The sequence below is a fragment of the Mercurialis annua genome, linkage group LG5 (genome assembly GCF_937616625.2).
Source record: "Mercurialis annua linkage group LG5, ddMerAnnu1.2, whole genome shotgun sequence".
NCBI lineage: Eukaryota > Viridiplantae > Streptophyta > Magnoliopsida > Malpighiales > Euphorbiaceae > Mercurialis > Mercurialis annua.
The window spans coordinates 6,110,293-6,138,068 of record NC_065574.1 but is presented as its reverse complement, the minus strand read 5'-3'; the positions used below and the strand labels follow the sequence as shown (position 1 = coordinate 6,138,068).

Sequence of the window (27,776 nt, the reverse complement as noted above, 5' to 3'; positions counted from 1 at the left end):
ATAAATTAAAAAATTAAGCTCATATCCATTAATTTTTTATGTAGTATTAATTTTATATAAATTAAAATAATAAATTACATCAATAAATTTTATTAAAATTTTGGTGATAACAAAGTCATTAAATTGATTTTTTTTAAATAACATCAATACAATAAATTAATAAAAAAAATTAGATTTTATTAGTGTAATCTTTTCTATTAAATACAACAGGGAATTTCATTTTGTAATCTTATCAAAACAAGCACATGGGATGTGTGGGACCAAATATAAAAAGCAAAAGTTGACATGTTTGGATTATTTCACAAAAAATATTAGATACTTTATACAAAAATACAAAACCCTTAAATTCTATGGCAAAAAGCTAAAGTTGACATATTTCAGAAAAACCAAATGTTATAAAAAGGCCAAACTTTTTACAAAAATTTCACAAAAATCCTGATCTTTTAAATTTTGTCGATTTTGGCCAAAAACTGATTATTTGATTTTATAAAAGTCCCGACTTTTAAATTTTGTTGATATTAGCCAAAAATGGATTATTTGGTTTCACAAAAATCCCGACCTTTCAATATATGCGCATGCCACGTAGGCGTCACATAGGTAAAATTGAAATGAAATTGAGAGTGGACCACAATTGAAACCAAATAATTTATTTTTGGCCAAAATCGACAAAATTGAAAGATAAGAACTTTTGTGAAATTTTTATAAAAGGTTTGACTTTTTTTACAACATTTGGCCTTTAAAAAAAATCACGATTTACCTCCGGTTCAAAATACTATCACCCTATACCATATTTCATTTTAAAAGAATATTTATTTCATAGAAATAATAGAATAACAATTCTATAAACTTACTGTCATATGAGTAATCATTAAATAATTTTTGTATTCCTCAAATTAAATATAGTATTTTCTTTAAATAGCTGTTTTTTTTCATGAATATTTATTTCATGGAATGATATATCTCATCTCACCCGTTATTCAAACCATTACATATATGAAATTCAACATTTTTCCTAGTCAATATAAACTAACATCAAAAATATCCTTAATTAATAGGTTTAATAAAAAAAAGATTATTTTTTCGTTAATATCTCAAACTTTTAAATTTGTCAATTTTATCATATTTTTTAATTTTCAATTTCAGTTATATCCATTTTTTTTAAATTGAAGTATTTTCACTTGAATTTTTTCATATGTCATTCATATTTAATATATATTCTCAAATTTTAATATATTTTAAAATATTAAAAGTTTATTTAGACCAAACGCCAAATAAAAAAGGTATATTTGAATATTTTTTAGAGTGAAAACACTCAAATGTGAAAAATGAATATAATTGAAATTGAAATAGAATAAAATTGACGATTTTAAAAGTTTAAAATATAAAGAGAAAAAGTCAAAAAAATTCAAGTTTATTTGAACAATTACGCCAAATTAATACAAATATAATTATTTTTATTTGCTTTTTTATTTATAGAATTAGAGATTGAGTTGTGCATCATGTGACAACTTTCTTCCGATACATATTTAAATCAGATGGAACTAATGATTAAAGAGGTTGAAAATCAAATATGCAATTTTAAAACATATTTGGAGAGGTCTAGGCATTATAACCTGGGATATTAAATACTATATAATACATAACTTTCGATAAGTTAGTGACCGTTTTTTACCCCTTCTATAATAATAATATAACTCAGTGACCTAGCAAGTTTAATATTCTAAAATGGGACAAATGAAGTATACAATTAAAAAAAAAATTGGGGTTTATGTTTTAAATATTGACAAATATGATTATAATTTATTTATATTTAATAAACATAGAAGTACGAATTTTGATTATGAAAATTAAAGGAATATGTATATTGTATGTTTGGATTTTCTATAATTATAGAATAATACAGATTGTTATTTTGTTTAACATAAATAATTTTGTAGTTGATGTCTCGATATTAGAAAGAAGATACCTGACAATTAAATGTGAATTATAAATGAAATAAATAAGAATAAATTGTACAATAGCATGTAGGATAATTAATCCGACTTTTCTAGTTGGTTCATTTCAAATGCTACTTTTCAAGCAAGTGAAGAAATTGGCGGGTCTGAAGTAAAAGTAAGGCACAAGTCATTTTCATCCTGTGTATCTACAGCATGCTAATACCAAGCACCATTAGTCCAATTATAAGCTAAAATAAGCATAATTATCAAAATGCCATCAAATGTTTTAACAAAGCATTACAATGCTAAAGTACAAAGCATTACCAGAAAAATATGCACAGTTTGAGCAATCTATAGTGTGTGCAACTAAAACTTACTGTATCTCCGCAATAACCTCAAAAGTGCGTCGTTCTCAACGGTTATTTCAGCAACTCCACCTACCGCGACATCATCAGCAACGGTTATTTCATCCCTCAAAGGTGCGTCAGTCTAAATCAGTGCGCTGCTGCCTCAGCCTCACTATCACTTTCATGCCCAACTGTCTGACCTTATGACTTACATCTACAGATATAGGAGATCAGTTGACATCTTCTGAACAAAGTTGCAGAAGCTCATTACAAAGCTGCTGCATCTCAATTTGACTTTCATGCTACAGTGTTGTTGGTATCGTTGGTATCATCTCTAGTCATCATTTCGGACTGCTGATCCCTGCAACAAGAATCCAGAATTTAACATTTTTTATGCTCCAAAATGATTTCAAAACAGTTGAAAGGCCACAAAAAATAATTTTTGTTATTAATAAAATGTTTCTGCAAGTTACCGAAGCAAGTGATTATAAGAATTGGGGCCAAATAACCAAACTGAACTGATAAATTCTGTTTTGGTTTGGTTTGACACCAAAAAAGTATCAGGTTTTTGGTTTGGTTCGGGTTTTAGACATAAAAAAATTTCTGTTAAAATTTCAATGCAAACAGAACCAAAAAACCGACCGGTTCAATTTGAAAAGTTTTACACCCTTATAATTCGGTTTTGAAAGTAAAAAATCGACTCAGTTCTGTATGAACCCGCACCAAAAGCTGGAACTATGAAAATAAACTTTTTAATAACCAAAGTTGTTTACCTGAATGTAGTCCTAAACACAAACTGTTTGATTGGGGAAGCTTCAGCTCACTGCAATCTTCTACTTCAATTTCATTTAAGGGAATGGCTAGCTCATCCATTTTCTTCATTAGCAAATTTAATGATTCCAAGGATTTAAATCCATAAACTTTGAATCGGTATAGCCCAGAAGATAACTTTTTCAACCGAATAGAACCAGCTTTCATCATCCATCCTATCTTGATTTCTATTTCGTTCAGGGAAGTGACCTCCAATATAAAATTTAGTGGATCCAACTGTTGATTTGTGCAAACAATGAGTCGTAATTGACCAGAAGACAGTTGTTCCAGCAATAAATCACGAGAATCATCGTATAACCTCATTCCAGTTATCGCTGGGGCTCTTGGAAATGAAGTGACATCTAGTTGTTGACATCCTACAATCTTCGTCAAAGTTAGAGATGGAAGGTGATCAGATATCATCCTTGTTAGATTGGGACACTCGCGTATATATAGCTCTTGAAGGAGAGGGAAAGCTCCATGTTCACAAGAAAGCCATTCATGCCAATGTAGCATCCTTTCAAACTTTAAAATTCTAAGACATCCAAATGACTTCTTCGTGTTAGTCAAGGATGAGCAACTTCCGTAAAACTCTCCACCAACAACCACTACTCTATTGAAGTCTATGATCGACAATTCTTTGAGAGAAGTTAGCTGCCCCAATGGTGGTAACGATGTACAATTTTTGCATCCATTGAGCTCCAAATGCACAATATTTGACGAACAGGCTCCTATCCAACTTGGAAAATCAATGCCTCCGTAACCAATAATGTAAAGATCTTCCAAATTAGTGTGAGGTTGCAATTGCTCAAGCAATTCTCTATCATGCTCTAGATTCTCCGTTTCGCCATTCCATTTAAAGGTCAGCCTTTTCAGTAGTCTCTTAGCCTTCAAATTGGCTTCTGATGCTTCGCCAACATTAGCAACATTCTGCAGATTCCTAATGTAGATTTCACCATGTAGATCTTGAAGCCCTCCTAACTCTTTAATGCTTGACCCACGCTGTTTCCCTACAATGAAATGAGTCAACTTTTGAAGCTTTACTAGTTTACCCATTTCTAATGGCATCTCTTGCAACTTTGTGTCTGATATATCAAGATGGCACAAGTGAATTAGCCTTCCCATGCTGGTTGGCATCTGAAAAAGATTTCTGCACCCTTGTAGTATCAGAGTTCGCAAATTACATAAACTACCCATAGATTCAGGCAAGATTTTGATTGATGTTTGGAAGAGATCCAGGTATCGTAGATGAATCATATTACCAATTGAATCAGGTACCACAGCAAGGTCTTTGCACTCATGCAAGATTAATGTTTGCAAATAGTACAAAGCACTCACAACTTCTGGTAACTTTTCTATGGATGTTGAAGAGAGGTCTAAATATCTTAAATGTTTCAAGTTGCCAACTGAATTAGGCAAATTAACTATGTTATGATAATGGGATAAAGATAATACTCGCAAGCATCTTAATGCGGGTAGTAAATTTTGAAATACCTCAGTGTCAATGTATGTATGCTGACGCGACTGAGAGAATTCCAAAGGAAATAAGGTGCGCAAAAACTTGGCTTCATAAATAGCCTGGAATTTCTTAGAAGCATCACGTTTCGTACTTGTGTATGACAAATGACGAACTGTTCTTGAAATGTTACTCATATCATTTCCATCGAATCTGAAGGAAAACTCTCCTGATACAAACATAGCTAAGTCATGTATGAGGTCATGCATAGTGAAGCCTGGCTGGGTGCCACTTGAATGCTGAAAGAATGACCTTGAAACGAGGTCATTAAAGCATTCCCCTCCCACTTCTTCCAACTCCTTATTTCCATCAGGCTGTGGAAGAAAACCCTCTGCCATCCACAAGAAGACCAATTCCTGCCTTTTAAAGTTATAATCCTTAGGAAACATGGCACAATAAGCAAAACATCGCTTCAAATGTGATGGGAGATAATGATAGCTTAACCCTAGAGCTGGAAGGATGTTATCATTTCTCAAATACCACAACTTGCTGTTTAGTATCTTCTTCCACTCTTCTGCATCAGTCTTGGATCTCAAAAGGCATCCCATTGTCTTTGCAGCTAACGGTAATCCCTTGCATTTTCTCACAATTTCTCTGCCAATTGCTTCCAAGTCTTCATGTGCATCAAGATGTCCACCGTCAAACGCATGTTTTTCAAACAAGGACCAACAATGATATTCACCTAATTCCTTCAAATGATGAGTTAAGCCACTGCGCATAACTAGTGCTACCCTCTCGTTACGTGTTGTGACAACAATTTTGCTCCCCTTAGCCCCAAACTTCAATGGCGCTAATAAAATGTCCCAATGAGCATACTGATCATTCCAAACATCATCTAGAATGAGTAGAAATTTTTGGTTCATAACTATCTCTTTAACCTCTAATTGAAGCTGATTAAGATTATGAATGTCACTTTTGCTCCGACTAACCTCCTCAAGAATGTCTTTTGTAACCCTAGTAACATCAAATTCTTCTGAGACACAGACCCATCCTTTGAGACGAAAATGTTCTGCTACCCTCTCGTCATTGTAGAGAAGTTGAGCAAGGGTCGTTTTACCAACGCCAGCCATACCCACAATGGTAATCACATCCGGGTTGTTGCTATTTTCATTTTCCAGTAGGAGAAACTTCATTATCGCTTCTTTATCATCATCCCTACCATAAACACCAAATTCATCAACAAGCGAAGTTGTTGGTACCCTCGATGATGATGGATTCTGCCCAATGCTCTCTCTAAGACCAAGAGCATCCTTTTGGTTTACTAAATACTCAAGACTCGCCAGGGTTTGTTCTAACTCCGTTGCCAGCGTCTTTCTAAATGGATTACGAGAAGAGAAAAAGTTCCATACCTTTTTTTTCAGTTGTCCTGCTTCCAACTTTGATTGTAGAACTCCATATGCAATCTCATCCAACAAGTCATCAGCTTCATAGGCAGCATCTTTTAGATTATTAAGCCAGTTCTTCACAGCTGGCTTGTTGATCTGCTTCTCCTCTGCATCATCAAGCACTCCATCAACAGAGTTAAGAATTATTTTTAACTTCTTCAGCAATTGATCATCAAGCTTTCTGCCTTTGAAGAAGTCGACTACTTCGGGAGAAGCCAACCTATCAAATAAAACTTGAAGAAAAGCAGAGAGAAAAGACCCTCCTACCAAAGCAACAGCCATCCTTTCTCCTCTTTGCAAGGTATCTAAAAGCAAAGAGATAAGTGATCAAGGAAGAGTTAAGGAACTACTAAAGAAGAAGATAACAGATGATAGAAACTCTGCTCAGAGTTCTTTTTCCAATTATTATAGTTTGAAAAAGATGTTAAGAAGACTTTTCAATTTTAACGTAGTCATAAATAATGTCTTTCTGACAATTCACAAATTAAATGAATCTATAAACAACCCTGTCCCACTTCTGTCTTTGTATTACTATTTTGCCCTTCCTAGTGTACTTTTTTTCTACACCCTCCATTCACTTCACATATCACATAAAAAAATAACGAGCTAATAGATGAATCAGGTTGAATAATGAAGTCTTGCACGCAAAGTAGTACTCTTTTCAATGAATTGTTCAAAATAAATATTCCGTCTGAATAAATATATAGTTTCTAACAAATTACATGATAATATCAATTTTTAAGCAAATGCAGCTCTGTCTTTTGATCAGGGCTGAAAAAATGCCAACTTGAATCATGAAATGCGGCAAAATAGTCATCTGAATCTGTCTTGATTTTATACTCACAAGTGAATTCTCGAACAGACATAATATACCTGGATGAATTAACAATAGTTGAGTTCCTAAACTCGGAAAAGTATCGATACACCTGAAAGCTATTTCCAAATAATGCAATACAATTCAACAGCTCCATGTCCCAGTTTGCTTGAAGAAGATTATTGTATAACTCTGCCTCGCAATGCGGCATGTAAAATAGAGTTGGCTTTGCAGCACAACGACGACCATGCTCATTTACAGATAGAACAGAACAACCAAGGGCTTCCAAAACACAAGATTCTGTAGCAGAAAGAATTGGATCAAAAACCTCTATGTCCCCAATCCAACTAAACTCATTTTTCATCAAGATTGCAGCGCTCAGCTGGATTCGAGGGGTTTCATATGATTCAATACTACCAATACCATATATTACCATCTGCATTTTTAACTCCGAGCCCAGAACCTTCTGAAAAGAGCCCAAAACTTCTGGAGTCCGGATTTGTTCCAAAAGGGTCCGAAAGAACTGAGAATTCTCTACTTTCTTCATAGAAATCTTCATCTTCTCTATCAACTTAGACTGCCTGTTTGAATCAGATTCAAGATCCTCCGGAACCCATTGCCCCTGTTGCTGTTGCTGTTCTTCTGGGGTCATGAGCTTAGGAAACTTTCTCCTCTGTTTGCCACGACGGGGTAAAACAACTGTCCATTCTCCATCACGTGTATGGTTGTCAACAGTTAGGATTTTAGCAGAAGCAGCCATCGCAGTTAAACCAACTGCACTGACTTTTTATTGCAGGGTTGAGATAGTGGATTGTTGAATTAACAGTACAATGCCCACACCTGCAATTTGAGAAGTTGTATCAGAGAAATTACTATATAAACACACCTACATTATATAAATAATAAATAATAAATTTACATTATCAAATGATATTGGTTTGTCACTGAATAAGAAAGCAAAGAATAAAAAGTATATTTCCTTGTCAAACCTCGGATTTCACGGGTTTTCCTTAAGGCACAATAATTCAAAACTAATTGTTTTGAATATGTACTAGCGGTCATCTGCTTCCTTGTCTTGACACTCATAATCTCAATTTATTAATTCCATCAGATCTAAGTTCTAAACTCAGCTAGCTTCTGTAAAATTTTATCATCAAACACTTTCTTGATGAATATGCATGAAATCATTCAATTAAGTATCTATTGCTGCCTGAACCCTAACCCTAATCCTACACCCAAACACCAATCTTTTTTTATCCTCTCTTTCCCTCCATGAATTCCCCAAATACTTTTCAGATAAATCAAGGTAGGCAGGTAGCAATAAAGAAGATAACCAAATCCCCAGTAATCGAAAAAAGGCTTCAGCATCAGCAACAATGCCACATGAACAAAGCTTTAAAGTGTAAGGAATGTGACTCACTACACACAGAATTTAGTTACTACAATAATTACAGTCTAACAATTCTTATTATGAAGGATTGGCAATTACACAAAAAGAGAATTAAATAAGAGAAACAGTGCTTTATTAAGTGAATCGCAGAAAACAGAGATTAAAAGAAGCTTACACTCGAAGCCCCGCAGTGATAAATATCAGCCACTTAAGCCTCTACTGTAGCGGTCGCGGGGGCTGGTGGAGGCACGGTGGAGCAGCGGCGGATTTGTGTTGCAGGTTGTAGCTTTTAGCCAGGGCTGCTCTCAACCAAGATCTTTTAATTGTTTTAGAAGTCCCTAAATTTTTCCAATTCTCTCTTATAACCAAAATTTAACTCTGTGTGAGCTATGAAGCACGGAAACTTCGACAAAGTTGCGTTTCCCGTTTCGGAAACGTTTCGGAAACCGGAAACTTTTGGACACCCGCACGAAACGTTTCGGGCCGTTTCCGTAAATTGTAAAAATTAATAATTTGTAAAAAAATTAAAATTATTGCCCACAAATAAAAAAATCTAACTAGTTACCCATAAATTTTACATTCGCATTGCCCATAATACATCAAATATACTTATTTGTGTGAATTATATTATATTTTTTTATATATTTATAAAATTTTAAATATTTAGTATATTAGAATGAATTATTTTGTTAATTATCATAAATATTTAGATAATATTTTTATAAATATATCCTTATATTTTTGTTATTTACACGTTTCCCCACGTTTCGTGTCCTCCATTTTGAAAAACTTTCGTTTCCCCGTGTCCGTTTCGTATCGTTTCCGTTTCCCGTTTCCGTTTCCGTGTGTGAGTACAAATTCTTTTGTCTAAAATCTTCCTCAATTTCTCACTTCAGTCCCTGAATTTGTTTTTATTTTTTCTCATTTAAAATTAAACCATCTCCAATTTTAAATAATTTTTCCTTTTTTTAGTTTCTACATATTGATTTAGTTTATATATTTATGCAATAATTATATTCAATTTGATTTGGGATTTCCTCAAGTTCATTTTGAACTTGAGGGGGTCATGTTCACGATTTACACCGTTCATTATAAATTAATCTATAAAATGAACGGTGTAGATCAAAAAGGTACAATTTTGATCAAATTAATCTACACCGTTCATTTTACAATGAACAATGTAGATTATAAACATGATCCTTTTAAGTTCATTTGAACTTGAGAGTATCCCAATCTATTCAATTTATATTTATGCTATTTAAATTAATTCTATTTAGGTTATCGATAATTTTTTGTTAGAACGGTGAAAAATGTCTAAATCTTGTGATAAAAAGAATACAATTTGGCCATAACTTCGAGAGAAAAAAAAAGACATATTAAATTTAAGTGGGGTGATATAATAGGAATCCTGTGGAAACACATTTAAACTGATGAATATGAAGCCATTATTAGAAGGTTGAACTGATCATAAGACAAATCTGCATTTGCTTAACAATTGATATTTACCATGTAATTTGATTCATCGGAAAATAATGAGGATATTACTTTGCTTGCAAGACTTCATTGGAAATAATGAGGATATTATTTATTTAATGTGATTTTACATGCAAGGGGAAAATAACAATACTATCATGGACTTAGCCTAACAGCTTTTTGAGAAGTTGAATTATTTATAACTGCTATGTTAAAAATGAAAAGTCTTCTTCGGCTGAAAGTCAACTAACTCTAAGCATCAAATCTATCAGCTGTTCTCTTCTACTTCTTCTGCTGTGGCTCCTTGATCACCTATCTCTTTACTTTTCGATACCTTGCGAAGACGAGAAACAATGGCTGTTGCATTGGTAGGAGGATCCTTTCTCTCTGCTTTTCTCCAAGTTTTATTTGATAGGTGGCTTCTCCCGAAGTAGTCGACTTCTTCAAAGGGAGAAAGCTTGATGATGAATTGCTGAAGAAGTTGAATATAATGCTCAACTCTGTCGATGGAGTGCTTGATGATGCAGAGGAGAAGCAGATCAGCAAGCCAGCTGTGAAGAACTGGCTTAATAATCTCAAAGATGCTGCCTATGAAGCTGATGACTTGTTGGATGAGATTGCTTATGGGGTTCTACAATCAAAGTTGGAAGCAGGGCAATGGGAAAAAAAGGTATGGGACTTTTTCTCTTCTCTTAATCCATTTAGAAAGACGCCAGCAACACAGTTACAACTAACCCTTGCGAGGCTTGAATACTTAGTAAACCAAAAGGGTGCTCTTGGTCTTAGGGAGAGCATTGGGCAGAATCCATCATCATCTAGGGTACCAACGACTTCTCTTGTTGATGAATTAGGTGTTTATGGTAGGGATGTTGACAATAATATGACTTGTCATTCTTCCAGCTGTCCTTTTCCAGCTTAGCTCCAGCTGTCATCTCCCAGCTCAGCAGCTTAGTTGTTTCCAGCTGTCAAAGTCATGAGGTCTGCATGCTTTGGTTTGTTAGAAGGCAGTTAGTTGGTTATGAGAGTTTTGTAATCTGTTTTTCAGGTTGTAGAGTTAATCTGGTGAGATCATCAAGCTCATATATAAGAGCTTGATTGACTCTATTTTTCTGTAATGAGAAAACAATTATTTTCTTGTTAATAAAGATTCTTCTTCTCTCTCAATTTCTTCATGGTATCAGAGCTGGATTATACCAGTTTCTGAGTTGATTTTTATAGCAGAGCTTGCAAAGATCATAGCAAAGCTTGGAAGAACATTAACAATGGCGAATCAGACGTTTAGAGCAGAGGAATCTCTCTCAAGTCCTTATTTTGTGCATCCTGGTGAAAATCCTTCTCTTAATCTTGTTACTAAGGTCTTGAATGGTAGTAATTACAGTTCTTGGTTTAAATCTATGCATATGTCCTTGATTTCCAAAAATAAATACAAATTTGTTGATGGATCCATTGTTATGCCTGATAGAGATGATGATATGTTTAATGCTTGGGAGAGATGTAATACATTAGTGATGTCTTGGTTATATAGAGCTGTTTCCAGTACAATTGCTGAAAGTATATCGAATTTAGACACTGCTTTAGAGATCTGGATTGATCTCAAAGACAGATTTTCACAAGGAGATGCTTATAGAATGGGAGATATTCAGGAGGAAATTTACAGTTTAAGGCAAAATGTTAGGTCTGTAACAGAGTATTATACATTGTTGAAGTCTCTGTGGGATGAATTACTGAATATTAGAGCATTACCTACTTGTACTTGCAATCCAAAGTGTTCATGTGGATTACTTAATGTGATCAAGCAACACCAGTCCAATGATAGAGTGATTAAGTTCTTGAAAGGTTTAAATGAGAATTTTTCTAATGTGAGGACTCAGATATTGATGCTAGAACCCTTACCTCCTATAAACAAAGTATTTGCAATGATAATTCAACATGAGAGACAAAGTTCTGGAGAAAATGGAAAGACTAGTGGAGAGTCTAATGTTTTTATGGCAAAGACAGAATCAGATGATAATGATAATGATGAATATGAATCAAATGTTTGTTATGTGAGAGGAAGAGGAATGAATCAGAATAGGGGTTTTAGAGGAAGAGGAAATTGGACTGGATCATGGAATAATAAGCAGAAAGTATGCACTTTCTGTGGAATGGATGGTCACACAGTTGACATTTGTTATAGGAAGCATGGATATCCTCCAGGCTTTCAGTCAAGATTCAGAAGGGATAATAGAGGTGAAACTTCATATGCTAATCAAGTTCAAAGTGACAGTTTTTCTGATCAGAATTCCAGTGAGAAAGGAAACATGAATGAAGCACAGAACAACCAGTTTAACACAGACAATAGTTCTTCAGGAAAGGTTTTTCCTTTTACTCCTGAACAATACAACAAGATAATGAATTTGATCCAGTCAAGTAATCAATCAAAAGCTTCAGAAGTTGCTCAAGTCAACTCTCTGGTGTCTCATTTCAAACCAACTAAGGAAAATGAAGGTATAATTCACTCATGCTATTTTAGTGCTTCTACTTATAGAAACACATGGATCTTAGATACAGGAGCTACAGATCACATACTTTGCAATTTTGATTTTTTCAAAACCAGCAAACCTGTATCAAATGTCAGTGTAAAGTTACCAAATGGACAGCTCATTGCAGTAACTCATATAGGATCAGTTGAATTGTCTACTGATTTGATATTGAATGATGTGCTCTATGTACCAGTCTTTGATTTCAATCTGATTTCAGCCAGCAAGCTTACTGAAAGTAGGAGTATGTGCTTAATCTTGTATCATGAATTGTGTTACATTCAGGATGTGACCAATTGGAGGATGATTGGTTTGGCTGAAAAGAAAGAGGGGCTTTATCTGTTAGCTGCAAACAGTTACAATCAGAAGAGATGCAATGCAGCAACTTATCAAGACAACAAAAAGAAACATTCTCAGCTATGGCATTTTCGTATGGGACATTTATCAAACTCCAGACTCAAACTCTTAAAAAAACTAGACTCTACAATCAATGATGATTTTACAGATGTTTGTGATACTTGTCACTTTGCTAAGCAAAGAAAATTGTCATTTCCAATTAGTAGTTCAAGTTCAAATTCTATGTTTGACTTGATTCATGTTGACATTTGGGGACCTATGTCTACACAATCTATTAATGACTACAAGTACTTTCTTACAGTTGTGGATGATTTTACCAGGTATACATGGGTATTCTTTATGAGAAATAAAAGTGAAACCAGGATGCACTTGCAGAATTTTATACTTTATGCAGCTACTCAATTTTCTAAGTCCATTAAAGTCATGAGGTCTGACAATGGACTTGAGTTTGATTCTCCAATTTTTTATCAGAAACATGGCATTATACATCAGACAAGCTGCACCTATACTCCAGAGCAGAATGGTAGAGTAGAAAGGAAACACCAACACATTCTTAATGTGGCCAGGGCACTCAGGTTCCAATCTTCTTTACCTTTAGAATTTTGGAATTATTGTGTTTTGCATGCAGTATTTTTGATTAATAGGACTCCTTCACCTATTATCCAAAATCACACACCCTATCAGCAACTCTATGGAATTCCACCACAATTTAATGACCTTAAAGTTTTTGGTTGCTTGGTCTTTGCTAGTACCAATAAGGTTCACAGACAGAAATTTGATGAAAGGGCCATTAAAGGTGTTTTTCTTGGTTATCCACCAAACACCAAAGGATATGTGCTTTATGATTTGTTACAGCATAAAATCCTTATATCCAGACATGTGCAGTTCTATGAGACTGTGTTTCCATATTCATCACCAGATCAGTTGATATCTAATACATCAACTTCTCCATATGATCTGAGTCTGGATCTGCTATCCACCTTACCTTCATCACCCTCACCACCTGTTACCCCTTCTAATCCTTGGAATCCAGATTTAACCAACACCACCACCAGATCACCAACACCACCACCTACTTCAATCTTCCCTGCCTCTGATTTTCCTGCACTAAGGAGATCAACTAGACCTACTCATTTACCAACTCACTTAAAAGACTACACCTGTTCTATACCAGCATCTCTTTCTAAACCACACACTAGTCCACATTGTCTTTCAACAGCTCTTTCTTATCAAAAACTGTCCAAAACACATAAACACTTTGCTCTTAACCTTGACAGCTCAGTAGAACCTCAAACCTATAATGAAGCAATTCAGCATACTTGCTGGAAAGATGCTATGCAACATGAGATTCAAGCCCTGGAACAAAATTCTACATGGTTGGTTACTGATCTTCCAGCTGGCAAGAAGCCAATAGGCTGTAAATGGGTGTATAAAATCAAATACAAAGCTGATGGAACTATAGAGAGGCATAAAGCCAGATTGGTAGCCAAAGGATATACTCAAACTGAGGGAGTAGATTACCAAGACACTTTTTCTCCAGTTGCCAAAATGACCACTATAAGGGTCCTGTTAAGTTTAGCTGCAAAACACAATTGGTTCTTACACCAATTAGACATAAATAATGCCTTTTTACATGGTGACCTATGTGAAGAAGTTTACATGAAACTTCCCCCTGGTTTTCAACACACTTCAACTGGCAAAGTTTGCAAGTTACAGAAGTCATTATATGGGCTTAAACAAGCAAGTAGGCAATGGAATGCAAAACTAACTTCTGCTTTATTAGCCAAGGGTTTCCATCAAGCTGACTCTGATCCTTCTCTCTTAATCAAGTCTTCTGGTAATCATTTCATAGCTCTTTTAATCTATGTAGATGATGTGATATTAGCTAGTGATTCTCTTCCTGAAATCACACACATTAAGCAGTATCTTCATTCAACCTTCAGTATCAAGGATCTAGGAAGTTTGAAGTACTTCTTAGGTCTTGAGATAGCCAGATCAGCAGCAGGCATTAACTTGTCTCAAAGGAAATACACCCTAGACCTTCTGAAAGATACTGGTTTTCTAAATTCTAAGTCTGTTCCTACTCCTCTGGTTGCAGCTCAGAGGTTACACAAAAATGATTCTGATTTATTGGAAGATAATTCAGAATACAGGAAGTTGATAGGAAAACTGCTTTATTTGTGTAATACCAGGCCTGACTTGTCATTCTCTATCCAGCAGTTATCACAGTTCTTAGATTGTCCTACTGTCAATCATCTTCAGGCAGCTCATAGAGTTCTGAGATATCTGAAGCAATCTCCTGGTCAAGGTCTATTTTTCAGTTCAAAACAAGAGTTCAAAGTCACAGCTTTTTCTGATGCAGACTGGGCAACTTGCCCAGATTCTAGGAAATCAATTTCTGGCTACTGTGTTTTCATTGGTGACTCTCTTGTTTCCTGGAAATCAAAAAAGCAGACCACTGTTTCAAGGTCTAGCTCAGAAGCAGAATACAGGGCCTTAGCTTCCTTAACCTGTGAATTACAATGGTTTGCATATCTGCTTCATGATTTACAGCAGTCTGTTTCTTTACCATTTCAACTCTACTGTGATAGCAATTCTGCAATTCAGTTAGCCAGGAATCCTGTGTTCCATGAAAGGACAAAACACATAGAGATTGATTGCCATGTGGTTAGAGAAAAACTGCAATCCAATCTCATTCACTTGCTGCCAGTTTCTACAGACAATCAAGTAGCAGATTGTTTCACTAAGTCCTTAGCTCCTACTGCTTTTTCTACAGCAATTTCCAAGCTGAGCATTCTTGATCTCTATGCTCCAGCTTGAGGGGGCGTAATATGACTTGTCATTCTTCCAGCTGTCCTTTTCCAGCTTAGCTCCAGCTGTCATCTCCCAGCTCAGCAGCTTAGTTGTTTCCAGCTGTCAAAGTCATGAGGTCTGCATGCTTTGGTTTGTTAGAAGGCAGTTAGTTGGTTATGAGAGTTTTGTAATCTGTTTTTCAGGTTGTAGAGTTAATCTGGTGAGATCATCAAGCTCATATATAAGAGCTTGATTGACTCTATTTTTCTGTAATGAGAAAACAGTTATTTTCTTGTTAATAAAGATTCTTCTTCTCTCTCAATTTCTTCAGACAAAGAAGCAATAATGAAGTTTCTCCTACTGGAGAATGAAAATAGCAACAACCCGGATGTAATTACCATTGTGGGTATGGCTGGCGTTGGTAAAACGACCCTTGCTCAACTTCTCTACAATGACGAGAGGGTAGCCGAACATTTTCATCACAGAGGATGGTTTTGTGTCTCAGAAGAATTTGATGTTACTAAGGTGACAAAAGACATTCTTGAGGATTTTAGTCGGAGCAAAAGTGACATTCATAATTTTAATCATCTTCAATTAGAGGTTAAGGAGATACTTATGAACCAAAAATTTCTACTCATTCTAGATGATGTTTGGAATGATCAGTATGCTCATTGGGACATTTTATTAGCGCCATTGAAGTTTGGGGCTAAGGGGAGCAAAATTGTTGTCACAACACGTAACGAGAGGGTAGCACGAGTTATGCGCAGTGGCTTAACTCATCATTTGAAGGAATTAGGTGAACTACATTGTTGGTCCTTGTTTGAAAAACATGCGTTTGGCGGTGGACATCTTGATGCACATGAAGACTTAGAAGCAATTGGCAGAGAAATAGTGAGAAAATGCAAGGGATTACCATTAGCTGCAAAGACAATGGGATGCCTTTTGAGATCCGAGACTGATGCAGAAGAGTGGAAGAAGGTACTAAACAGCAAGTTGTGGTATTTGAGAAATGATAACATCCTTCCAGCTCTAGGGTTGAGCTATCATTATCTCCCATCACAATTGAAGCGATGTTTTGCTTATTGCGCGATGTTTCCTAAGGATTATAACTTCAAAAGGAAGGAATTGGTCTTCTTGTGGATGGCAGAGGGTTTTCTTCCACACCCTGATGGAAATAAGGAGTTGGAAGAAGTAGGAGTAGAGTGCTTTAATGATCTTGTGTCAAGGTCATTCTTTCAGCATTCAAGTGGCACTCAGCCAGGCTTCGTTATGCATGACCTTATACATGACCTAGCCGTGTTTGTGTCAGGAGAGTTTTCCTTCAGATTGGATGGCAATAAAATGAGCAATATTTCGAGAAAAGTTCGTCATTTATCATACACAAGTACGAAACATGATTCTTCTAAGAAATTCCAGGCTATTTATGAAGCCAAGTTTTTGCGTACCTTCTTCCCTTTGGACTTCTCTCAGCCGCGTCAGAACACATACATTGATACTAAGGTATTTCTAAATTTACTACCCGAATTAAGATGCTTGCGAGTATTATCTTTATCCCATTACCGTAACATAGTTGATTTGCCTAACACAATTGGCAACTTGAAACATTTAAGATATTTGGACCTCTCTTCAACATCCATAGAAAAGTTGCCAGAAGTTGTAAGCACTTTGTACAATTTGCAAACGTTAATCTTGCATGAGTGCAAAAACCTCACCGTGGTACCTGATTCAATTGGTAATATGATACATCTACGATGCCTGGATCTCTTCCGAACATCAATCAAAAGGTTGCCTGAATCTATTGGTAGTTTATGTGATTTGCGAACTCTAATACTACAAGGGTGCAGAAATCTTGTTCAGATGCCAACCAACATGGGAAGGCTAATTCACTTGTGCCATCTTGATATATCAGAAACAAAGCTGCAAGAAATGCCATTAGAAATGGGTAAACTAGCAAAGCTTCAAAAGTTGACTGATTTCATTGTAGGGAAACAGTGTGGATCGAGCATTAAAGAGCTGGGAGGGCTTCAAGATCTACAGGGAGAAATCTACATTAGGAATCTGCAGAATGTTACTAATGTTGGCGAAGCTTCAGAAGCCAATTTGAAGGTCAAGAGACTATTGAGAAGGTTGACCTTTAAATGGAATGGCGAAACGGAGAATCCAGAGCATGATAGAGAATTGCTTGATCAATTGCAACCTCACACTAATGTGGCAGAGCTTTTCATTATTGGTTATGGAGGCACGGAATTTCCAAGCTGGATAGGAGCCTGTTCGTCAAATATTGTGCATTTGGAGCTCAACGGATGCAAAAATTTTACTTCATTACCACCACTTGGGCAGTTACCTTCTCTCAAAGAACTGTCAATCATAGACTTCAACCGAGTAGTGGTTGTTGGTGAAGAGTTTTACGGAAGTTGCTCATCCTTGACTAACACGAAGAAGTCATTCGGATGTCTTAGAATTTTAAAGTTTGAAAGAATGCTACATTGGCATGAATGGCTTTCTTATGAACATGGAGCTTTCCCTCTCCTTCAAGAGCTATACATACGGGAGTGTCCCGATCTAACACGGATGGTATCTGATCATCTTCCATCTCTAACACTGATGAAGATTGTAGGATGTCATCAACTAGCTGCCACTTCACTTCCAAGAGCCCCGGCGATAACTGGAATGAGGTTATATGATGATTCTCGTGATTTATTGCTGGAACAAGAGTCTTCTGATCAATTACAACTCATTGTTTGCACAAATCAACAGTTGGGTCCACTGAATTTTATATTGGAGGTTACTGGCCTGAACGATATAAAAATCATGATAGGATGGATGATGAAAGCTGGTTCTATTCGGTTGAAAAAGTTGTCTTCTGGGCAACACCGGTTCAGTGTTCATGAATTTAAATCCTTGAGCTCCATATATTTGCTAATGGACACAATGGAGGTGCTAGGCATTCCTTTTAAAGGAGCTGCACGAGATTGCAATGAGCTGAAGTTTCCCCAATCATACAGACACAGTTCCGTTTTAGGTAAACAACTTTGGTTATTATGAAGTTTATTTTCACTGTTCCTGCAATGAGCTGAATTTTTTTTATGCAAAGTATTTTAATAACATTACATTTATACTTTGAAATATTTTTATCCGAAACTATCTCATGTTTAAGATGTTTGTGGACAACAGTTAAGGGTCGGAGGTGGTTGCCCGAGGTGGGCGAAGGTAGTCGGAGATGGCCAGAGGCGGTAATTGGTGATGGTCGACGGTGGCCAGCAGGGGCTGGCGGTTCCCGGCAATGGCCAGCAAGGGCTAGTGGTGGCCAGCGGTGGCCATTAGTGTCCGGCTATGGTCGACATAGGTCGGCTGCGGTGGTTGAAAGTTGCCGGCAGTGGTCAGATAACATTGGTGGGCGGAGGTGGTGGACGGTGGTGGTGGACGGTGGTGGAGACCGACCGACAGAGATAGTGTGTGATATTGGAAATGCATGTATAAGATTATTGAGATGTTGACATGTGTCCATGAATTATGAAATTGATTGTGGACATGTTATTACTAATTTAGAAGGGTGGAATTATAAAAGCATCTACACTATAAAAGATTATTGTTTACAGTTGTTTCTGCTACTATTAGCTATGTCTGTGCTCATTTTGTTAAATAGCTAGAATTTTTTTCATTGTATCAATGAAATCATGCTCCGCACCTGCTTTGATCTATGTGTTTTTGTTTTCCATTTTTCAATTTTTTTTTTTTACTTTTGAAACTGCGTATTGCTAAAAGAGTTAAATATAGTCGAAGATAATCATTTTTTTATTCTTGTATTACTTGATTTTGTAAAAAATATGTCTTTTAGGCATAAAAATAGAAACGCTCGAAATTTGGTAATTTTTTTAATTTTTATCCTTTCAATGCTGATTTTTATAGTAAAGGGAGTTGAGAATTGTTGTCATTTTTGTTTTTGTTGGATATTCATTATATGTTTACATTAGTAACCTAAAATGTTGTTAAGAAAAGATTTCGAGATTGAAATTTAGGGTTCTCACTTCTCAACTTTGAATTTAATTGAATTAGTAGTTATGTTTGTTTGTTAAACTGGCCTTTTTGTATTTATTACTACAATCAATAACCACAATACCGCACGTCTTTTGTTATTTTTAGAAATCAAATGATTGTTTTTTAGCTTATTTTGTTCATTGGTTGCAAATGTGAGCTTTTGGAGTCTTGAGATTGTGTGTATGTTTTATTTATGTCCTGTTGTTGTTTTTGAAGTGATAATATCTTTTTTATGTGGTTGGTGGAATGAGTAATTATGCTTTGTGATAGTGTTGGATGGATAAATTGTTTGAAAATGGTAATTTGAGTAGTTATAGCACCATATCATAGTATACCCTCAGACTGACATTTTACCTTAAACCAGTGCGTTCCTTATTATGGATCATAAATTTGAATTCGATTTTAATTAGTTTGATGTTGAATATTCTGATAGGTAGTCGTGTAATAACTTAAGAGAGGGTCTTGTCAATGATATATTTTTAGCTTAATCACCAAAAAAAACCTCCACATTTCTTATACATTCGGTTAGATTTTAGATATTCGGTCGAACGATAAATTCAGTTGAGAGGTTGTCGCTTCGATTTTGACCGACGCAACCGAATACTCACCCCTACGTTGGAGGCACGTGCATAGCACATAAAATAAAGAGAAATTATAAGAAATAGTCTGTTTTTAAAAATATTTACAAAAATACTCCATTTTTTGAAAAATTATATACTAATATAAATGCAAATAGAGGACATATTAATATTGGTATATTGACAAAACAAATTTCAACATTTCACTTTTTTAGCGATTTAATTATAATATTTAAAACGTTACGAAACAAATTTCAACCTTTTCTATTTTTGTAATTTATAGCCCTAATCAGTTTTCTGACAATTTCATCGCTCTTTTTTAAGACTATAAAGTGCAAAAACATAAAAGGTTAGGATTTTATTTGAATTTTTTTTAAAACGTTGGGATTTAATATGAACATATTTAATATGACTGCCACATATGCACAAAGTTGCCGGAAAACGGTTTATACTACAATTTACAAAATAAAAAAGGTTGAAATTTGTTTCTTAATTTTTGGATCATTGGAATTAAATCGCTATAAAAGTTAAATATGGAAATTTGCTTTGCAAATATCCCTACTATACATACTAAATTTTGTACTTTTTGTCCTTTTCACATTTCTTACTGTAAATGATTATACATTCATTATGTGCATCCCATTATTAAATAAAACTAGCATGTTTGAGAGTCTCGTTAGTTAGGCGTACGCATCAAAACAGCCTATAAATCCCATAAGCCTTAAAAGAAAATTAACATAAAATTTGGCTAGGGATGATATGAAAATTAAATACTAAATTTATAATGATATTATAAAGTCGCATAAGAAAAAGTAAAAAAATAGTATTAGCATAAGGTTATTGTAAAACTTGCTCCCTTCAATCTTCACGGTGAAGCTCAGCATGGATGTCCAAGTCGAGGATTATTATCCAAGCTATACATATAACAGATAACAAAATTAAGTGAATCTAAATTTATATCGATTATTAGTTAATAAATTTCAAGAATAAAAAAGTTGTTAATAAATCAGAAGCTCACTATTTAATAGGAATGTGTTCAAGTTCTGGAGGTACTGTTCCACAAAGATCATTGTTCGACAGATCCCTATGATAAAAAGAATGGAATTGATCAATATCTATACGCTCAAGTTAATATTATTTAGAACTCCTAATCGAACAGATAAACTAATCGAATAGATTAAATTGATTGACTCAAACTCGTATAAACTCAAACAAATCTTGTTTTTTTAATTATCAAAAAAAAAATCTTGTTTTTTTACATCATGTTGTTTAAAAGAGGTGTATCTACGAAGTGGTCAGGTGCAAAAGTAACTTAAACTACATACTCAAATCGGCCCTACTTTTATTTATTATAGTTTTTCATCTTTATGTTTACTCGGAGAAAATACTATTTCTTTTGAATGTTATGATAAAATAAAAGCTATATTAATTAGTGGAATAAGAAAAATACATACAGAATTCTGAGGTTTGACATATTCGCAAGTTCGGAGGGAATGGTTCCGGTCAATCGGTTGTTATTGAGTCGTCTGTGCAAATAGAAATATTAATCAGAAGAGAAGTTATATGAATTGCAATATGAAACATATGCTACAAAATCTCAAGATATTTAATGATTTTACTAGTTTAAATATTTTTGTGGTCATTAAAACTATTTAATTTTTGCAATATAATACTGAAATTTCATTTGTTATATTTGGTAATCAACCTTCTATTTTTCCAAAATTATAACCGAAATTTCATTTGTTAGAGGTTACAGAATCAATTTTGTCCAATAATTACTTATATGCCCGATAGATTGCCATATATCCCATCTTTGTCATGCAGACAATCCGTCGGCCACATATGTATTTATTGATTATAATTAATTAGATAATTGTTGAAAAATAGAAATTTAGTTATAAAATCTAAAAATTAAAACATCGCTTAACATTTTGTACAAAAAGATGTAATTTAGTAACCATAAAAAGAAATTAAGCCGTAATTTGCTTAATGTTGGACAATCAAACTTACAAAAAAGAGAGTGAGTTCATTTTTCCCAAGGAAGGAGGAATGGTCCCTGAAATGTTGTTCTCGAACAAATCCAGACTTTTTAGGCTCTTCAATTCACCTAATTCAGCAGGAATATTTCCATTAATTTTGTTCCCATACATGGCCCTGCATTAACTAAATACGTCAATTTTGTTTCTTTCTAAAAATACAAAAAAATATAAATCAAATTATAAAATTGAGAAATTCTTAGGTAGACTAAGTTCAGCACGTCATCCGTGCACTAAGTTTATCACATAATAACACGTCATTAAAATAATGACAATCTCTCTACAAAATTATTGATATTGAAACAATGACTCACATATATTCCAGATTTTGCAGCGTTTTAAGCTCAGATACGAGGTGCCCGCTCAGATTTTCTCTCCCCAAGTCTCTGTTCATTAAAACATCAAAAACAACAAATAATTCTATTAAAATATGCAATAAATATATCACCAGATTCTGTGTTGAAAATATTTGAGCATTTTGTTTTCGAATATTTTTTGCGTCGAACATACTTTTATCCCAAAAAAATAGAAAACAAAACAGTTGATCGAAAAGAGAAAAAAAATAAACGGTCGACTCGTCTTTTAAATTTGTGTCTCGGAGTCTAATGAATATATTTTAACTCTATTTTTTTGTCAATTAGATCCCAAACTTGTATTTTTGGCGTTAAATAAGTCATTTTAAGCCATTTTTAATTTTATCTGTTAATTAGATCCCCGACTCTCTTGATTTAGGTCTAATAACCCCAAAATTGTACACCTCAAACGCAGACTTATCTCACCCCGAGACACAAATTTGGAGACCTAACTGACTGAAGTGATCTATTTAATTGCAAAATAAAAGTTTAAAAATCTAATTGACCCAAAAATATTAAGATGTATTCATTTGACCCCAAGACACAAATTTAAAAATCGCGTCGAATCTTTGTTCAAACAAAGAAGTTATTCGTGGAGCCGCTCTATCTCCCTTTTAATGTTAAAAATATTATAATAATTTTTAAAATCTTATAAATTAATAAAATAAAAGGTTATAAAAAAACATACAAACGAGTAACTTGATTCTGGTCATTGCAGGTGACATGAAACCAAGTACAGGGATCAACAAGGGTCGGGTCCCAGCTTGCAAGCACATTATTAGGATCCGAGAGGCTACTTCTCAGGGCCGTCAATGCGTCTCCTTCACCGTTCCCATACCCGGCCGGAACTAATGTCAGAATTATTGCTACACACAATATAAATATACTACTCATAATTGATGCCATTTTTGCCTACTGAATTTGAATGAATGGGAAATTTTATGGGGGGGTCTCTATATTTATAGAGAAACGTTAATAAATGTAAATTATTGTTGTCGATTGGATTATAATTTCTTTAATTGTTTGATTGCTTTCTATTTTATGTGTTTAATTTAGATCGTGCCTAATTCCTAGTGTTGAGCTTTTAAGGAATTTTAATTAATTCTGATTTTGTTCTAGAACCAATAAAATCAAACATGCTAAGGATTTGATTTTCCATATTTTGTTGTGCAATTCGGAATGATTATGAATATAATGTTGTCATGCCTTTTACGGTTTTACCAATATCGGGTTGACTTCTTTTTAGTGAAATTCATTACCAGAAAACTTGTTTTTAGCGAGAAAGGAACCGCGACAGACTATTATCAATATCGCTAAATTGACAACGAGGGAATAGCTAGCGACGGATTATTTTTTACGTCGCTAATGATTTAGCGCGCCCCAATTACCGACAGAGTCGCTAAATCATTTTAGCGACGACTATTTCTAGCGACGGACTAAAAACAGGATTTCCAATAGTGGTTATGTACAAGAAATAATATCATGCAATTACTTGATTAGTTTTAGATATCTTTTATTTATTTTTATTATTTTCTTTTTAATTTTTATCGTCGTCAACAATTTACAAATTGTAATATCCCGTAATTTTTTTAAAATTATTTTTAAACTTTAATTATAAATTTTTGCATTCCGTCAAGTTTTAACTAATTTATAATTATTATTATTATATATTTTTATTTAATTTTATTTTAGTCGCTCGTTGATTCGATCGTGATCCGATTTGTATTTAGTGTGTATTATTAAATTTAAAAATAAAAATAAAATAAAAATGTTCCATGCATGAGAAAGGAAGATCCATGCATTCCTTCCTTTTCTTTTACGTGGCCCATCTTTATTTTGTTTAAAATGAAAAGCCCACATTTTAGTATTAGTTGAATAAGGCATATTCATGTTGTTTGAGTAAATAAATATGCTGCATAAAAAGCCTTCATTCCTCATCCTTATAAAAGCTTGCTGCCATCACGTTTCTTGCCTTAACCTAATATTCCTTCATCTTAAAACACCAAACTCAGCCGCCACTTTTCCTCAACATCCTGAAATCATCATCCCTTCCGTTCGCTCGATCCGGTAAATGTTCTCAACGTTTTCTTCGCTTAATATTCGATGTCGTCTTGTGCCGTTATTAACTCGTAACTCCATTATCTTAGCATCGTATCAGTGTTTCATTGCCGCTACATCATACGAATCCGTTCTTGTTGATCTTTACGTAATTCTTATCAATTGGTACGTTGAATCTCGTGTTTTTAATGCCGTCCGGTTCATCGCATTAGAGTTCATATAACTGTTGTTTTCTGCAATCTCATGATCATGGAATTTGTAAATGTTAGACACTGTTTAGCTTGTCAATTCACACCTTATTCCATCTCTGAATCGTCAAGCTAGTTATTCTCCAAACGGTACGTACCAAACTCCCGTTTCGTCGTCGTTTCGATCTCGCAATGTTCATGATATATTTATGCCGTTCCTTTTGTTCTTGTTACTACCGTGAATCTCCACGCTTGTTGATGGTGTTTTCTTTCATGAATGTTAGGGTGTAAATTGTGATTGAAGTTGGTTTATGGGTTTTGGTTAAGAGTTTATATGTTTCTACTGTTAATGAATATGATTCATAAAAAAAAGGGGCATGGCGGCAAGAACATGAGTTTGTTGGTTATTTAAATGAAAGAGATGGTTAACATGCTAATATGGTTCCTCATTTATTATGTTTAAAACAAATAAATCCTTAGAGTTAAACTTTACTTAGATACTTGGAATTTATTGATTTATAAATTAAATGTCTAGACGATAGTTATTTATAATTTAAGCTAATAGAATTACTCGGGTAATTATATTTAAACTTCGAATTTCGATTTGGTATAAATTGGTTAAATTACAAATTAGCCCCTAAAAGTTTCTAAATACTTATTTAAGTTATGTTTTATCTTTTGGGATTTCTAATTGATTTTTAATTAGTAAATTAAGAATGGGAAATTTATTGGATTTTATAATTGACTAAAGTATCATTTAGCCCTTAGTGGTTAAAGTACAGTTTAGTCCCTATTTGGCTAAAGTACAATTTAGTCCCTAAACTTTTATGACTTATCTAATTAAGTTTTTGGGTTGTAACTTGGGTTACTTGAACTATAAGATATTAAATTCTATTTTAATATAGATAATTGTTTTATCAAGTATTTTTAATTTATAAACTCGGATTTATAAAATTTATAAGTTTTGTTTGGGTTAGACTGTGGTCGCCCAATAAGTGGGAAGAAACTTGGTAGTTTTTAATAACTCGGCTGACTCACTAATATGGATTTTAACTCGGATTTATTTAAATTAATTTATGTACTATTTTAAATGTGATTATATGATTTGTACCTTATAACTCGGGTTATATTTTGAATGCATTTAATATAAGTGTGTTATTAAATGTGACTTGGTTTTGTGTTGTACTGGTCCTATGTGGTGTCTAGTACTCTTTAGAGTTAGGGTCTGATTTTAATTATAATTTTAATATTTTATTTAGACCCGTCGACTGTTCGTACTTCAGAGGCGAACCAGAGTTAGGTGCTTGTCAGGATCACGTGGATTTAGCAAGCAGTGAGTTTATATCTCTATTTACCTCTTTATTAAGCAAATGTTATATTTTGTAAATATATATGTATAAGCAGCTTTTGAATTGTTTTCGGCATTGTGGATTTGATTTGGAACGTGCTACTCGATGGGCATCATCGGGACTGCGTGCGCACCGGTAATGATTATGGTATTGAGGTAGGTTTGAGATACGTCTCACCTTAGTGAGGGCACTGGTGGAAGATACGTCTCCTGGGCTCACTATTTATTAAGTGATAGTCGGGGATCGGTTATTGAGATACGTCTCACCGACACGACAATGGATTTAGAATTGTGGTTTAGGGTTTCATTGATAATCCATAATGAAAATGTTTTATTAAACGTTTTAAAGGTTTTTAACTTAATAAATGTAAATGGTTATATAAACTCTACTCAGTAAATCTGACCCCGTTGTTTTCTCAAATTTTCCAGGTTTATGATTTGAGCATTGGTCGATCTCCGTTTCTTCATTCTCGGAGGTTTTTATTTTTATTTTCAGAATAAAGGAGTCGAACTGTTTTAAACTCTTAGACCGCAGTAGTAGTTTCATATTATTCATGTCTTAGTCTTACGTTTATATTTTAGACTATTGTTGTTGGATTGGTCCAACTATTACTTATCACTTGTGGCATGATTACAGTGTTATGGCATTTATATTATATTGCCATGTTGGAGTTTATTTGAGATAAAGCGTACTTTAAATATATGCTGTTTATCTGTACTGCTAGATTAGGCTGAAGTCTCGGTTGCCCCCGAGCATGTGGTTTTCTGCAGGTACTTTGTTTTAAATGTAATTAAATTGTTATCCGCAAGGCTTGCTACGGGTTTTGGTACAACCATACACATACCCTAGCCGGTCACGATTCATGAAAATGGGTCGTGACACAAATCTATTATCAATTTTTTTTTAATTTTTATGTCATTGTATATAAATTCATTTTCCATGCTTCTAACCATTCATGTTAGACATAATATGGTTAAAAATAAAAATAAATGTATTTTTGAGAGGTTAATTGAGTAAAAAATCAAAAATTAAAATGTGCAATAGGTAAAAAATAGTTTGGGGGTTAAATAGAAATAAACAATATACTTTAAGGATCAAATTATGTATTTTATCCTTCAAGCGATTTAAAGCGTTTAAATATACGCGATTTCCATGTTGAAAAATAATATCAAATCGGTGAAAAGGGTAAAAATTGAAGGATTAAATAGAACATAATTAAAAATTAAAAAGTTAAATAGAAAATAAAAAAAGTTTGTAAAAATTAGAAAATAAAATGATATAGTTTAAAGGTTAAACTTTATATCAACCCATTTTAATTTTTGTATTGTAATGGATATTATTTTAACACTAGTCGAATACCCGCACAATTACGCGTGATCAATATAATATTATTATTATATTAATAATTATATTAGGATTTAATTTATATTAATTTATTTATATAAAAATGTTACATAAATTATTATTTTTAATTTAACTATCACGAATGGTATTAATTATTTTGCTATATATTATTAATCAAAATAATTGTAGATAAAATTGGATACAAAATAAATTTTTACAATTATCTTTAAAACTAATAAAAATGTATAATGAAATTTCTTAAGTTTATTGTATTTTTTTTAATTCTGACTTAGATTAATTTTAATAATTGATATGTTTAGCAAATAATATATCTATTGTTTTTTAAAATCTCTTCTAAAACAATTGTTAGATTTTTGGATTGATCTCTCCAAAATACTTTTTGTATCTCAGTAATTTATTTCATCCTGATTGAATTAAATTAGTTCTAATTATTGATATTCACTCAAACAAAAAATGGGATTGGCGTGGGG

The 27,776-nt window shown here is 33.8% G+C and overlaps 3 protein-coding genes and 1 pseudogene across 3 annotated transcripts; 1 reads left to right on the top strand and 3 right to left on the bottom strand.

Moving 5' to 3' along the window:
• Positions 1–2,178: 2,178 nt before the first annotated feature.
• On the bottom strand, positions 2,179–6,953 carry LOC126680783 (putative disease resistance RPP13-like protein 1). Its single transcript, XM_050375965.2, has 3 exons — positions 6,869–6,953; positions 3,058–6,300; positions 2,179–2,645 (listed from the first exon to the last, which is right to left on the bottom strand). Exons 2-3 carry the CDS (start codon positions 6,275–6,277, stop codon positions 2,626–2,628), a joined length of 3,240 nt encoding a protein of 1,079 aa, XP_050231922.1. The 5' UTR covers positions 6,278–6,300; positions 6,869–6,953; the 3' UTR covers positions 2,179–2,625.
• On the bottom strand, positions 6,649–8,554 carry LOC126680784 (protein SENSITIVITY TO RED LIGHT REDUCED 1). The gene is made up of 2 exons (XM_050375966.2): positions 8,375–8,554; positions 6,649–7,649 (listed from the first exon to the last, which is right to left on the bottom strand). Exon 2 carries the CDS (start codon positions 7,567–7,569, stop codon positions 6,727–6,729), a length of 843 nt encoding a protein of 280 aa, XP_050231923.1. The 5' UTR covers positions 7,570–7,649; positions 8,375–8,554; the 3' UTR covers positions 6,649–6,726.
• A 1,369-nt stretch (positions 8,555–9,923) lies between these two features.
• Positions 9,924–19,042, top strand: LOC126680407 (putative disease resistance RPP13-like protein 1; annotated as a pseudogene).
• Positions 19,043–20,714: 1,672 nt separating this feature from the next.
• On the bottom strand, positions 20,715–23,288 carry LOC126680176 (leucine-rich repeat protein 1-like). Its single transcript, XM_050375231.2, has 6 exons — positions 23,035–23,288; positions 22,308–22,379; positions 21,968–22,111; positions 21,412–21,483; positions 20,976–21,041; positions 20,715–20,871 (listed from the first exon to the last, which is right to left on the bottom strand). Exons 1-6 carry the CDS (start codon positions 23,250–23,252, stop codon positions 20,835–20,837), a joined length of 609 nt encoding a protein of 202 aa, XP_050231188.1. The 5' UTR covers positions 23,253–23,288; the 3' UTR covers positions 20,715–20,834.
• Between the last annotated feature and the right edge of the window lie 4,488 nt (positions 23,289–27,776).